This window comes from Glycine soja, chromosome 6 (assembly GCF_004193775.1).
Source record: "Glycine soja cultivar W05 chromosome 6, ASM419377v2, whole genome shotgun sequence".
NCBI classification, from domain to species: domain Eukaryota; kingdom Viridiplantae; phylum Streptophyta; class Magnoliopsida; order Fabales; family Fabaceae; genus Glycine; species Glycine soja.
Genome location: NC_041007.1, coordinates 1,491,610 through 1,504,874, shown reverse-complemented (window position 1 = coordinate 1,504,874; position 13,265 = coordinate 1,491,610). Strand labels below are relative to the sequence as shown.

The 13,265-nt window shown below is 30.2% G+C and overlaps 1 protein-coding gene across 1 annotated transcript; it reads right to left on the bottom strand.

The window, feature by feature from the left end:
• Window positions 1–2,430: 2,430 nt before the first annotated feature.
• On the bottom strand, window positions 2,431–10,003 carry LOC114414553 (L-ascorbate oxidase homolog). Its single transcript, XM_028378849.1, has 8 exons — window positions 9,676–10,003; window positions 9,413–9,522; window positions 7,474–7,744; window positions 5,319–5,421; window positions 4,869–5,214; window positions 3,902–4,267; window positions 3,151–3,229; window positions 2,431–3,036 (listed from the first exon to the last, which is right to left on the bottom strand). The coding sequence occupies exons 1-8, from the start codon at window positions 9,829–9,831 to the stop codon at window positions 2,824–2,826; spliced, it is 1,644 nt and encodes a 547-aa protein (XP_028234650.1). The 5' UTR covers window positions 9,832–10,003; the 3' UTR covers window positions 2,431–2,823.
• Window positions 10,004–13,265: the final 3,262 nt, after the last annotated feature.

The following is a 13,265-nucleotide window of genomic DNA, read 5'->3' as shown; positions in this document are numbered from 1 at the left end:
AGACATTCTACACCGTTTTCAACGGGGGATGAGATGAATTGGATTGAGATTTTAAAACATTATTTTGATATAGTTTTTTTTAAAAGAAATTAAAAGATTTTGTACTTTTAAAATGATTTTAAAGATTTTTTTAAAAATAATTTTAAAATTAAATTTTTATAGTGTGGATTTTAATAAATTTATAAAACATGAAATTATAAGATTTAAAAGAATATTATGAGTTTTTAAAATTTTAAATAATTTTCTACATTATTAATAAAGATTTATAAATTTTTCTCATGTAACACTTTAAATAAAAGTTATCCTACACAAAGAACCTTAAATTTATTGCATAATAAATCAATTTTCTTTAGCATATTTAAAAGCACAGTAGACTTGTTCTCTTTCAATTATCAATCATATTAATGATATAAGAATCATATACCGCAATGTCCATATAACATCATACTTATAGTTATTTTCACATTAACGATCCCACTAAACAGAAAATATGCTCAATGATTGTTTCACATACCAGTTATAGATGTAACAAAAAAATTCATGTACAAAAAAATATTTATATATTTATTCACTTATGCATGATACAACTTCTCACGTCTATTAAAAATAAACATGTAATCAAGATGTTCCAAATTTAAAGAATTATGAAAATCTCTCATATCACACCTTACAAGACATGTTATTCAAGGGTCAAAAGAGTAAAAAAATTATAAGGATATAAGACTTTCAACAAAGAGATAATGAATTATGTAAGATGGGAAAAGAAAAATATGTCAAAAAGAAAGAAAGTTCATTAAAATCTCAAGGGTTTAGATAAGATTGTTTGATATGTATGTTCTATTAAAAAATCTCATGAAATTCATTATAAGTTATCATAAAAAAAGAATCCATCAAAATTTGTATAATTTTGAATATTGTGAGATTTTTTTTAAGTTGTAAAATTTTTTAATTAAATACCAACAAATTTTATTAAATTTCTTAAAAAATCCTAATAATCTTGATTGAATATCATAAGACTTATTTGTATTATTTAAAAATGGAAAAATTGCATTTTTGATCCCTCAATTTATCTCCAGTTTCAGATTTGGTCCCCTAGTAATTTAATTCACGAATTTGGTCCTCCTATTTTGTAAAATCGTGCAATGTTGGTTCCTAATTGGATAATGATTGCCACGTGTCATATTCTGATTGGTCAATGAAAACAACAATGCATTTCATCTTTCATGAAGTTGACATTCAATCACAACATGACACGTGACAGTCACCATCCAATAAGAACGTGACATGTGACAGTCAACATCACTTGTTAATGGTCAACGTCTAATTGTGTCTTGGAGGATCAAATTCGTAAATTAAATTATTGGGGACCAAATTTAAAACTGAAGATAAACTGAGGGATTAAATTTACAATTTTGCCTGTTAAAATCTTGATTGAATACTTTAAAAAAAATTAAAAACCATTTAAAATCCTTTCAAATCCTAATTGAATACACCTATTAAGTGTCACACTACACATTGAATTAGACATTGTGACATTTAAAAAATAGATAAAATAAATAATTTTCTTTTGATCATTTTAACTTATGTTTTTTTTATCATTTAATAAAGTGAAATTATTTGATGTTTAGTTTGGATATGAAATTTTAAAATTTTAAAGAATTTTTAAAATGTATAAAAATTTAATTACATCAATTAAATTCTTTTGATCTTTTAAATAATTTATTTTGATAAAATAATTGATTTTTTTAATAGAGTAATACAAATTATTTGTATTTCAAATTATTTATTTAAATAAAGAAATTTAACTTGTATTTGATTTCAATTTTTTTTTGTAGTAATATCTTTTTTTCAAAGAATTTTGTAGTACTATCTTAAAGTACTTTATCATGTAAACACTCAAGAATTTTATTTATTAGCCAGGGAGAAATAGACCCCGGGATAGTAATGAAGTCCAATATAATATATCATATTTGTGGGTTAGTGACAGTGGTGTCAATGTCTTTCAAAAAATAAAATAGTGGTGGTGTGAATGGGAACATAAAAAAAAAATAGTGGTCTCAATGGGACTGATTAGGAAGGGAAATTTTGGTAGAATGAGTCAATTCACTAATTCAGTGGGAACAGGTTAGGAACATCCTTAATTACTAATGCAGATTTAGTTCACTCTTCGTTATAGCAGATTCAGATCATCAATTTCAAGTCATCGACCAATGTCCTTTTCAGGTTCAGCCTCTGCTGTTGGCCGATGCAATAAGAGCTGTGTTCCTTAGAAGGTTGTTTTTTGCTTTTCTCTTGCTGTTTTTTTTTTATTTCATACTGATAAAATAAAAAAGCAGATTTTGTTCAAGCTTTTTGTAGATAATGCTTAAGCTTCAGAATCATAAATATTTCAGCATCTTGCGTCGTTTCTGATGTCAATATTGCAGAAGGAAATGTAAAAACTACGTAGGCATATAGCAATTGAAATTAAAAAGTTCTGCACAGCTACAACAATTAAATGAATCACAGACCCTGCTTAGCCAGGTTCCCAACGCCAACTTTCGCGATCAGATTCACCCTTCTTGATAACAATACTAGTAAAATCCGAGATAATACAAAGGGAATATAATATATATTCTCTCTCTCACACACTCTCTATCTTTCTCTGGGAAAGAATTAATGTGACCTCGAGCTGGGGTCATTTAGGGATAAAATCATACATACTCATCATCCCATTGGAGCATAGCATAAAATAAATAAACGAAAGCACTCAACTATAAAATTAGAACTACTTTTCGTATTCTAAAACTAGAATGCCTCCTCAAGCGTGGAACCCTTGCTAACTCAAAGGGGTCGCGTGTGTCTCCCACTTGCCCTACCACAAAGAATTGCATTCTTTGGAACAGGGAACTCGTCTCTGATTGAGGTTGATGTTGTATAAACGCGCAAATATAACTGTTGCCCAAGGTATTGTCGTGCCCAAAACTCAGACCTCAAGTTCCACATTCCCACATTGTCAAGGGCAATATAAATAGCAGTCCATGAAAAGGGGTATACCTGAACAAAAACAAAATCAAGAACCAAAGCATCCCTTAGTTCTATTCTAAACCAGCAAGCAAGTAATCAGAAATAAAATTAAGGACATGGCCAAGAACCATGCCTGATTCTCACCTGTGTGGTGCAACGTGCAACTGCATCTCGGAGATTGTACTGGTTCCTGCTAGCAGTTGTCCATTGTCCCCCATCCATACTGCATATATAATTGACACATTTTAGACCAACAATTACATATACAATTGAAATATTTTTACTCCAATTCAGAAAGCCAAACACAAACTATTAGTAAATGCTATATGATACTTTTATATGAAAGCAAGCTATAAAAAAATATTACTAGCCCATGTGAGAACACAATAAAATTTCTTTACTTTTTATTACAATTTTGATTTGGATCTAACTGAATTCCAAGAACTAGCTCATGAGGTGAAAGCTATCCTCCCCTTATCTACACTATTTTGATCATATTAGTAGTCAATGTGACTCTTAGAGAACTCCAATTCAATATTCCTCCTCATGCTAAGGACTAGACATTTCAAACATGAGGTTTATAAACTAAACATGTACAAATGATCCAATAACAAGTGATCGAATAGCCACGCCAACAAACACTAATATAAGTTCAAGTATCATTTTAGAATTTGAGTTTAGGCTAAACTTAATATTAAAAGCTAACTAATGAGTTCAGGAACGTTCATACTTATATACATTATTTTGGTCAACCACTAGTTAAATATGAAATATCTGACACTTTATTTAGTAAAATATATTTTGAGAAGACATTTGTATCATTTTGGTACTTTCCAATCAATGATATGCATATACTTGTAGTTGAATTTAAGTATGCAAAGTTATAAGTGGTTACCCAACGACAAAGAAAGAGTAGCCATCAAGATGGTAGCTCTGAACGATGTTCTCGTTGTTTTGGAAGACAATCTCGACAAAATTTCTGTAGTCAGCTTGTAACACAGATGTGTCAAGGTAAATGCCGCCGCCAGTGGGTCTGTCAGATATGCTTCCGGGGCGGAAAACACCGGAGATTTTGAAGTAATCGGCGAGCTTAAGAGGGGTGTCTGGGACAACATAAGACACGCTGTTAATTGCGTATCTTTGTTTCCCATTTACTTGACCAGCGGAACTCACCAGTATGATCGTCTTCGTCGTGTTTATCATACCGTAATGGTACGATCCTTGCGGGTTTGGCCTCGGTCCACTTGCTGTAAGGTTTGTCCTGAAATCATGTATTAAAACGTAATTAATTATTCCATACACGGTACTAAAATAAAAGAGGAAAAAAAATAAGGCTGTGTACTTTTGTTGTCCAATAAAAAATCATAATGCATTAAAAATTTATTGTCTTTTATAATAATTATTATAAAAATTATATTAATTGATGATTATATAACAATATATAATTATTATTAAACACATAAAATAAGATAAAAAAAATTATACATTTAATGTAAAAGAATTTTATATTATTATTTAATTACAAATTACTAATGAAAAAGATATACATGATCATTAAACTCATAAAATAATTATACTAGTAGTCTAGCAACTTAAATATTATGATTGATAATATAAAATTTCTTATACCAATATATAAAAATGAAACTTAATTTCTTTCTCTCATATACTAAAAAATATTATAATTTTAATGCCAAATTTTTACAAAATTAATTTTGATTAACCAAGTCCTTTTAAAATATACTATCAAATAAAGATTTTGGGTAAAATTGAATTTGAACTTAAAAAAGGTTTCTTCTTGGGCTGTTTTTGTTTGTCTTGGGGACTGTGGAGTAGATATATAAAGCAGCTAAAATATATACCGAATTGAGCGGGCCTGGTTCAAAGACCAATCAATTTGGATTGTAGGTCCACCAGGGGGTGGGCCTGATACTGGGCCTGCGGAGTTGCTATAGCGAAGCACTCCAGTGGTGGTGAGGACCTTGTAGGAGAATCGTGTGGAAACCACAATGTAATAGTCTTGAGCAGGTTGGTCTGCAGTTACCAGCACCGAATAAGATTGCCCTACATGAACGTCAAGAGAGGAGTACATGGTCTGAAGGGTGTGCGTTCCTTCCACTTCTACCAGCTTCATTTTGTGGTTCTGGATTCTAAAGTTAAGGGAGTGTTGCAGCCCCACGTTTGATATTCTAAGCCTATAAGTCTTTCCTGTTGTGGACATGAATGATAAACAACATAGCAAAAAAGATCATGTATCAAAATTATTCTTTGTTTTTTATTAACAGACAAATTAGATGGACTGAATTGAATACCTTGTTCAACGTTGAAAGACACTCCATTAGGTCCGCGACCATTGATAAGGATTCCATCGGGAAAAGGCAGCTTCTTGCCCCTATCAAGACGGGCTTTCAAAGTCTGCATATAATCCACAGATTTTTTAATTTTTCTTTTCAATTAAAGTCCAACCAAAAATACTACAGCAGTATTACTTAACTAATTCCTAAATTTCTCAGAAAAAAAATCCCATCAAGTAAGGTTTTAATTGAGTAGAACATATTCAACACATACTCTCTTTAGTTCTCAAATATAAGAAAATAAAACATGTCAAAACTAACTAAGTTAATTAATCATATTTAATTATATTAATTTTAATTAAAAGATATTTTTTAACTTATTCTTCATTCAAATTTGATATCAAAAATAAAATAAAAATCATTAAAATTAGTATCTTAATTAGATAAAAGTATTTTAGAGATAATAACATTAAATAAGATAAAGTTAGTTTAATTTTTTTTATATTTGAGGCGAAGAAAAATATATATTTTTCTTATATTTAAAATCAGAGGAAATAATTTTTTTTTAATTTTTTAATCCTTAACTTTTACTAACTAATTAGTTAAAAAAAATAAGTGTTTGATCTATTTGTTGAAATAAGTATCACTTAGTAGCCAAAAAAATATCACTAAGTGGCCAAATATATATACAGATGCATGCTATTAAAATCAATAATATCTGATATAAGAAACATGCTAAAAGGATATTTGAATGAACATTTTAGCAATATTCATTTGCCACCACCACGTGTTTTATAAATATTCTCGTTTATTTTATGAACTACAAATGTTTACTCACACCAAGTTGTAAATGCGAACATTCATTTCCAGCTTGCCAAAGACTGTAAGAGATATAAGTAGTTGAGCAATAATTATTGGTATCTTGATATTTAGTTACTGTTTTTTTTTAATATAAAAAAAAACTCAGCGTATCTCAGACTAGAAATTAAGAACTAATATGTGCCAATAAATATTTACTTCATACACATAAACGTAGGATCAAACATCAAACCATATATTACCCCTTCTCTATGATATAATAATTTTTAATATTTTTATAATCCATTAACTTTGGTAATACTATACATAGAACAAAAAAAAGCAGTTAAACAATTATAACAGTTTTAATAGTATATTCTACCGTATATGATAATTTGCATAGAACGTGGATGATGCTGTTGAGATAGACAGATGACCACCTGCCAAATTGGCTATAGATGATGCAGTCACCGATAGAAGAAGCTTATCTCTTGGCACACAAAGCAAAAAAATTGCAATGCCAACTCCCAAGTTTGCTATTTCCTACGTAGAACGAGTAAATGAATATTTATTGACACGCAATGCTTGGGAATCATAAGGGATTGCCACCGAACCAAGTCATTGCATCACTCTTCACAGGATCTGTCTCATAGTATATTACTACTATACGTAATACTTGAATATTTAAAATTTCTTAAATAACAAATATTTTAAATTAAATTAAAATATTTAAAAAGACGCATACTATAATAAATGGTAATGAAAATTTTCCTTGCCATTTACTCAAAGAAAGACAGAGAAAGCGGCAACGTGGGGACTGAGCACATAGAAAAGGAGAAAGAAAGAAAAAGTAGTAAGATGATGGATGCTTATGGTTTTTTTAGGTTGGGATAATTCCTTGCTTCTTGAAAATGTATGAGGGTCTGCTCGAATTAGACACGAGAAAATCAAACGTCCATTATTGAGAACTTAGTGCAAAAAAAGGCACGGGTCTGAAATTGGAGGTTAATTGTACATGCAATGGGCTACGACTTGTTTTAAAAAATGAACTAACGGAAATTGGAAGTTAAATAAAATAGTGTACTAGTTAAGAATAAAAATATTAAAAAAAGGTGAACACACTAAATGGAGTTATTCCCAGTTAAGTTTTTTGTTTTTTACTGAATTCCCAGTTAAGTTATAGATAATGTTAGACGGCTTAAAAATTTATGATAAAATTCAGTTTAAATTTTGATTTTGATAGTAATTGGTATTTTTTAAAGTAAGTAACCCCCATCCCATTTTTCAGTAAAAAAAAATAAAATTGGTAATGCGTAGTAATGAAGGAAATTACGAAGCATTAATGAGGAAATGAAAAGAAGTAGTAATTTATTACCGTGTGGTTGGACTTGTACCAATCTCCAATGAGGACAGTGTAATCACCAGCTGGATCAGGGAATGGGACTGGAATTCTTGGCCTGCTAAGGATTCTAATGCCTCCAAAACCGCCAGCGGCTTTGTGGAATGCAAGGGATGGGAAGTAGTAAAAGGTCCCAATTTGATCTTTGACTTGAAGGATGTAAGTGAAATTCTTCCCTGCTGGAATGGGGCATGTTGTTCCAAAAACACCATCTTCGAACGAGTTCCTTCTCTGCTGGATCCCATTCCTGTATCATTAAACTCATACTTTAATTACGTTGCTTAAATCTTTTATGCAATAATATCTATGTAATTTTGTAACAATTTTGCTTACTTAATTAGATGGATTCCCATATTCTATACTTTATCCTAATAGCCATCCATCACAGTGTCAGACAGTAAATATGAGTCGTAGTATCGTTTAAATGTCTGGCCTAATAATAATTCCGCAGGCTGATAAATAACGTTAATTTATTAAGATTCAATAAATGTTTTTTTTTCTGGAAAGGATCTTTAATTTTATTGTAGTAATCTTTTTCATTTTTCTATAAAAAATCACATTTGATCCTTTATTTTCTCCTCCTTTCCCTTTTATTTTTTATTTGTATTTTCAAGATTCTCTTCAATTCAAATTTCAACAATTTTATTACATTAGTAACTAAGGTTTTAACATTAAATTTGTAACTTAAATTACTACTTAAAAATTAATTTGTAACATTAATTAGAACACGTATTCTAGTTATACTTAATATAGTAATTTAAAATTAATTATATCTAATAATTGAGTCTTAATCTTAATACTTTATACTTTCTCTCTCTGTTCTTAATTATAGGATTTTTTTAAATTTATTTGTTTTTATAGGATTTTTTATTTTTAAATGTATTAATTATTTTTTTCTTATATAAACTTATTTAATTATTTATTCTCTAAATATTAATAAAAAATAAGTCAATGAATAAAGAGAAAAAAATTTACAAATAATTAATAAATTTAATGTAATAACTTTTTAAAGAAACATAAATGGGTTGAAAGTTGAAAATATCTTATAATGTGATTTCCATCCCCAACCTAGCGCTCGTGATTTTAGGAAACAAACGTGGAGTAGTTTATAAGTCACCGTGGATTCCGGTCCACGACAGACTGTTGCCGAAGAGAAAGAGAAAAAGGTAAACGATCCATGACATTAATTGTTGCCCAGCATAATTTACAAAATAAAAAAAATTACAAAAAGGTAAACAGGCCATCACATTAATACTTCAACATAAAAATAAAACACTAATACATTTTCTGAGAGAGGAAAGTTTTTAAACATTGATGTAAATTTCTAAAAAAATTACACTCACATTCTAAAAAAATTTACATCGTGATTCTAAAACTAAAAAGATAACCTACGTCCCTTCTCCCACACTTTCCTCTCCCACCCAAACATTGCATAGTGTGGCAATCACGTGTCTTTGTCCTTTTCAGAAAGAATATAATGTTCATTTTTAGCATTTTTTATTTTTGCTTAGAACATTTTTTAAACATGAGAATACTTTCCTTTTTAGTGTACATTCATTGTAATATACTGTATGAAAGAGCAGCGAGCTGCTAGATCTAGAACCGCGTCTACACATTCGTCGGTCCAGCACATGGCAAATTTCAGTGTTTCCACTTTCCAGCCGGAGACGAATCATATGACTTAACAAACATCCAAAGCAAAGAAGTGTCTAAAGCAATGTGTAACCGACTCAAGCATGCATCAGACATGCCCCCACTGGATCGACATCAAAACAAAGAAACATTTTTTTAAATTTTAAAAAATACTCTAATCACATGCACTTTTTGATCTAACCCACGTTATGATGCTTTGAGCTTAATGATTGTTAACATCAACCGCAGATCGAAAATGTTTGAACAAAGGGGGAGAGAGTACCAGGAGAGGAGAAAAGGCTCATCTAAACTGTTGAAGACATTGATGATGAGGTTGTCGTTGGTAACAGAATGAATATCTGGACCTGGGAATTGCCCGTTGATCAATATTCCCTGTTAAACAAGACATGTTTTATGCTGTGAATTATTCACCATACGATCCAAATCCAGCAATAGTGAATCAGTGATGCACACAGTGCAGTACGATATAGTAATATAACAAAAAAAAAAGTGTAAAAAATTAATTCTAATGGAGAAGGTTCATACCGTTTGGCGAACACCAAGAGGGTAAATATCACCATAAGTAATATTCCAGTTGAAGAAGCGGTAGGGATCTTCGGCCCCAGCGATGTGAAAGAGAGAAATAGCAACACATAGAAGAAGGGAACCGACAGTGGCTACTCCCGCCAACTTGAGCGGCATTTTTGCTCTTTTCTTAATTACCAACACAACACAACACACTCTTTGGTCTCTCCCCGATAGTGTACTTAATGCCCACTCTATTAAGGGACAAAGAGACTTTAAAGGGGAACGGGGGAAGGGTTCAGAAATGATTAGGGATGGCACACATTTAGATTTAGGTGCGGTACAGAGGAGTATGTAATGTAAATTATGGAATATATGTAGCCGTAAAAAAAAATTGAAAAAGTTAAAAAAAAAAAAAAGAAGAGGGAAAATTTGAAGGGAATTTGGCAGGAAACAAAAAAGTAATATTTTTTTTCTAGAGGGTAGAAATTAAATGCAAGTGTCGGTCGTGGGGTCCTCACACTAGCTTAATTATATTTGAACTATGCAGTTTTGTCTTCCACATGGATTCCTTTGTGTTTGTGGGCTTACTCTTACATTACAAACAGTGGGTGGTGAAGGATTTGTTTTCATGCTTGGTGCTTACAGGTTAGGGAGGGGCACACATGACGCGTTCAAACGCAAAGAAAACCGAAGGGCCCTCTTCATGAGGATATTCCAAACTCAGCGATTCAGTAAAGGGAGATGGAGTAGCAGTCCTACGCAATTTCCACTTTTAAATTGCGGCCCTAGTTAGATTAGATGTCCCCATGTGGAAGAACCGGTAGTGGTTTGTTAATTGTTACTTTGTTTTGATGTTCTTAAACCCTACTGTCAATTTACAACTTAATTATGAGTGACAATCACATGACAAAGAAATTTGATTGCTAAGCTATGTTTGGTTTGAAACACCTCTCTGTTTCTTAAATTAATATTAATAAAAAATGGTCTTTTTTATTTTGAAAACGATAGATGTTTTTTTTCCTTCAAACTAAACAAGTATTCTTTGCAAAATTAAAATAAGAAAACGATCGATCTCTCCTTATTTTCTTAATAATAATCAAGAGAAAATAATTTATTGTTTTCTTTATCAATAAACAACCCTATACAAGTACTTAAGATTTTTTAAAGCAATCCATTATAGTCAATAATTATTATTATAATACCAAACTATTGATGTATATTGTATTGGACTTTGTTTAAGAGTGAATCCTTAATGGGTTGGATCATTCATTTTATAACCAGTAGAGAAATTCCTACTATGGTACTATTTGTTAGTCAGATAGAAAATTGTCTCCCAATCAAACAATTTTAATTTTTACATACAACATTCTCAAAAAAGTGGACAGTTTACTCTCACATAAGAACTCAACTTTCTCTCTTCAATTGAAACAATTGGGACAAATTCAAGTACACGTTCTTAATCTCCCTTTCACATATTGATAATAATATGTTATAATTTGTGCCTATAATATTATGTTATCAGAATGTAAACCGTCTGCACTTCTTAATAACCTTCGAGTAGGAAGCAAAGAAAAGAAAAAATAAGGAGCAACCAAAGATATAATTGTGTAAATCTAATGATTCCATCCATTTATTTTTTGTATTAAATATGGTTGGAGTTGCTTCAATTTGAAGGAGAACTGGGTAGGTTTCTTGACCAATGTATATTACGTGTTTACCTGTTAAAATTTGGTCCCTGTGAACTGTGATAGTAATTATCTACGAGATCTAAAATTTTCACTATTGACAATTTGACATCATATATCATATCAATTTAATATAATTTACAAAAAAAAAAGGTACTGTTTAAATTTGGTTGGTGTTGGTACAATGACAAAAATTGTAGCTTTATTGTGTACTTTTTGGACTTTTTTTCCCAATTAATGAAGCAAAGCAAAGCCGTTCGTTTGACAAATGCAGATGTGTCATCTTTCCTGCTGCTCTTACATTTGCCCGGTCTCCCATCACACGTACAAACAATCCACCGTATTTGTCACCATCCCACATGGCAGCGGAAGTCCCTCTACCAAAATGAAAGAAAGAGATTCATGATCTGGTAGGTGGTAGCTGAAGTTTACTCAGATAATTGGTTATCTAATAAATTGAAGTTGGAGTTAGAGAATCTAATATGTCTTGATTCCTACCAGGCAGCAATTAAAGGGTACTTGTGATTTTTTATTTCTGGCTGTCAACAAGCTCCAAAACTACAAACAAGTATACCCTTATTTCTAAAGCCAATAAATTTTCGGAAAATATGCTTATACACCTCTCGTGTGTATACATCTTTTGATAGAGATAGGAAGAGGAGATAAATTAGTGATTAATATGTTTGGTCATAGATATGATGGAAAAAGAAATATAACAAAAACAAAATTAGAAGTATTGTTAAGGTGTTTGTAATTTGTTAAGTGTCTAAATATAAATATCTTGAATTATTTGTACATTATCTCACTTATAAGCTGGCATACTTTTGACTGATTAAGTCACTTTAGAATTTTCTTATCCTACTTATTTAATTTTTTGACACTGTTTTGGTTGGTGATCATATTAAACTTTGTTGGCTTTATGTTAATTTTTCTCTATAATATTTTCAGCAGTACAGACGATTATTATTATCAGAGGTGTATCTTTTCTCGTTGCTAATCACAAATTAGCTTCTTTCATAAAAATATAAATAATATCATTTATTTATGTTAAAAAAATTAACTTGGTTGAATAAAATATATTAACATTATAACGTATTCAATTTTTATGAATAAAAAAATAAAATAAAAATATTAAAAGTTCTCTAATCCGAAATCTGAGTTGACATTGATGTCACTTTCAAAGCATAAAATCTCTGTCAGGTTAGGTTGGGTCGACAAGTTTGCATGCCCATATTCGTCTACATTGGTAGATTAACTAATAAAGTCACTTTGTGATTCTATTTCAACAATGAAGGAAATTAAATTACTCACTTTAAACAAATTATTTTCAGGATCGATGAATTTAAATATATTTTTCCAAACAAAAAGATTTCAAAGAATGATGAAAATTTAATTGATGTAATTAAAATTTTTAAAGAATTTAATTTCCATGCTTTGTCCGTATAAATCTTTTTATACTATTAATCAATAAAAAAAAACCATCATGGATTTGACATTTAAAAGTTATTATAAATAGACTATACATATCTGATGGGATGATTATATAAAAAAAATACATTTTCAATGTATATAAATACAAATTAAATTCATTTTTAGGATTTTAAATTTCTCAAAATTTTCAATTACTCAATCCAAGTACATGGTAGGTTTAAGCTCAAAACTTCATCTATAATAGGGTTTTGCTTCAAATGACATTATAACACTCGTTAAACATTTTTTGAAAATAAAATAAAAAGTAAAAGATTTAATAATTGGAAAATCAAATTAATTGTTGTGTGTCTAGGACATTAGTTAACAAAATATCGCAAAGTATCTAAATTCACTCTTATTGGTTTAGTAGACAATACCTAATGCCAAATAATTTCTCATGGTAAGTAAATTTGAGAATCAATCAATGGTGCTATTCACTAACCCCTCACACAT

Coding starts and splice junctions, on each gene's coding strand:
- LOC114414553 (XM_028378849.1), bottom strand. CDS start 9,831: ATGCCGCTCAAGTTGGCGGGAGTAGCCACTGTCGGTTCCCTTCTTCTA. Junction 9,523..9,675: donor CTCTTGGTGTTCGCCAAACG/GTATGAACCTTC, acceptor CTTGTTTAACAG/GGAATATTGATCAACGGGCA. Junction 3,037..3,150: donor TTGCACGTTGCACCACACAG/GTGAGAATCAGG, acceptor GTTTTTGTTCAG/GTATACCCCTTTTCATGGAC.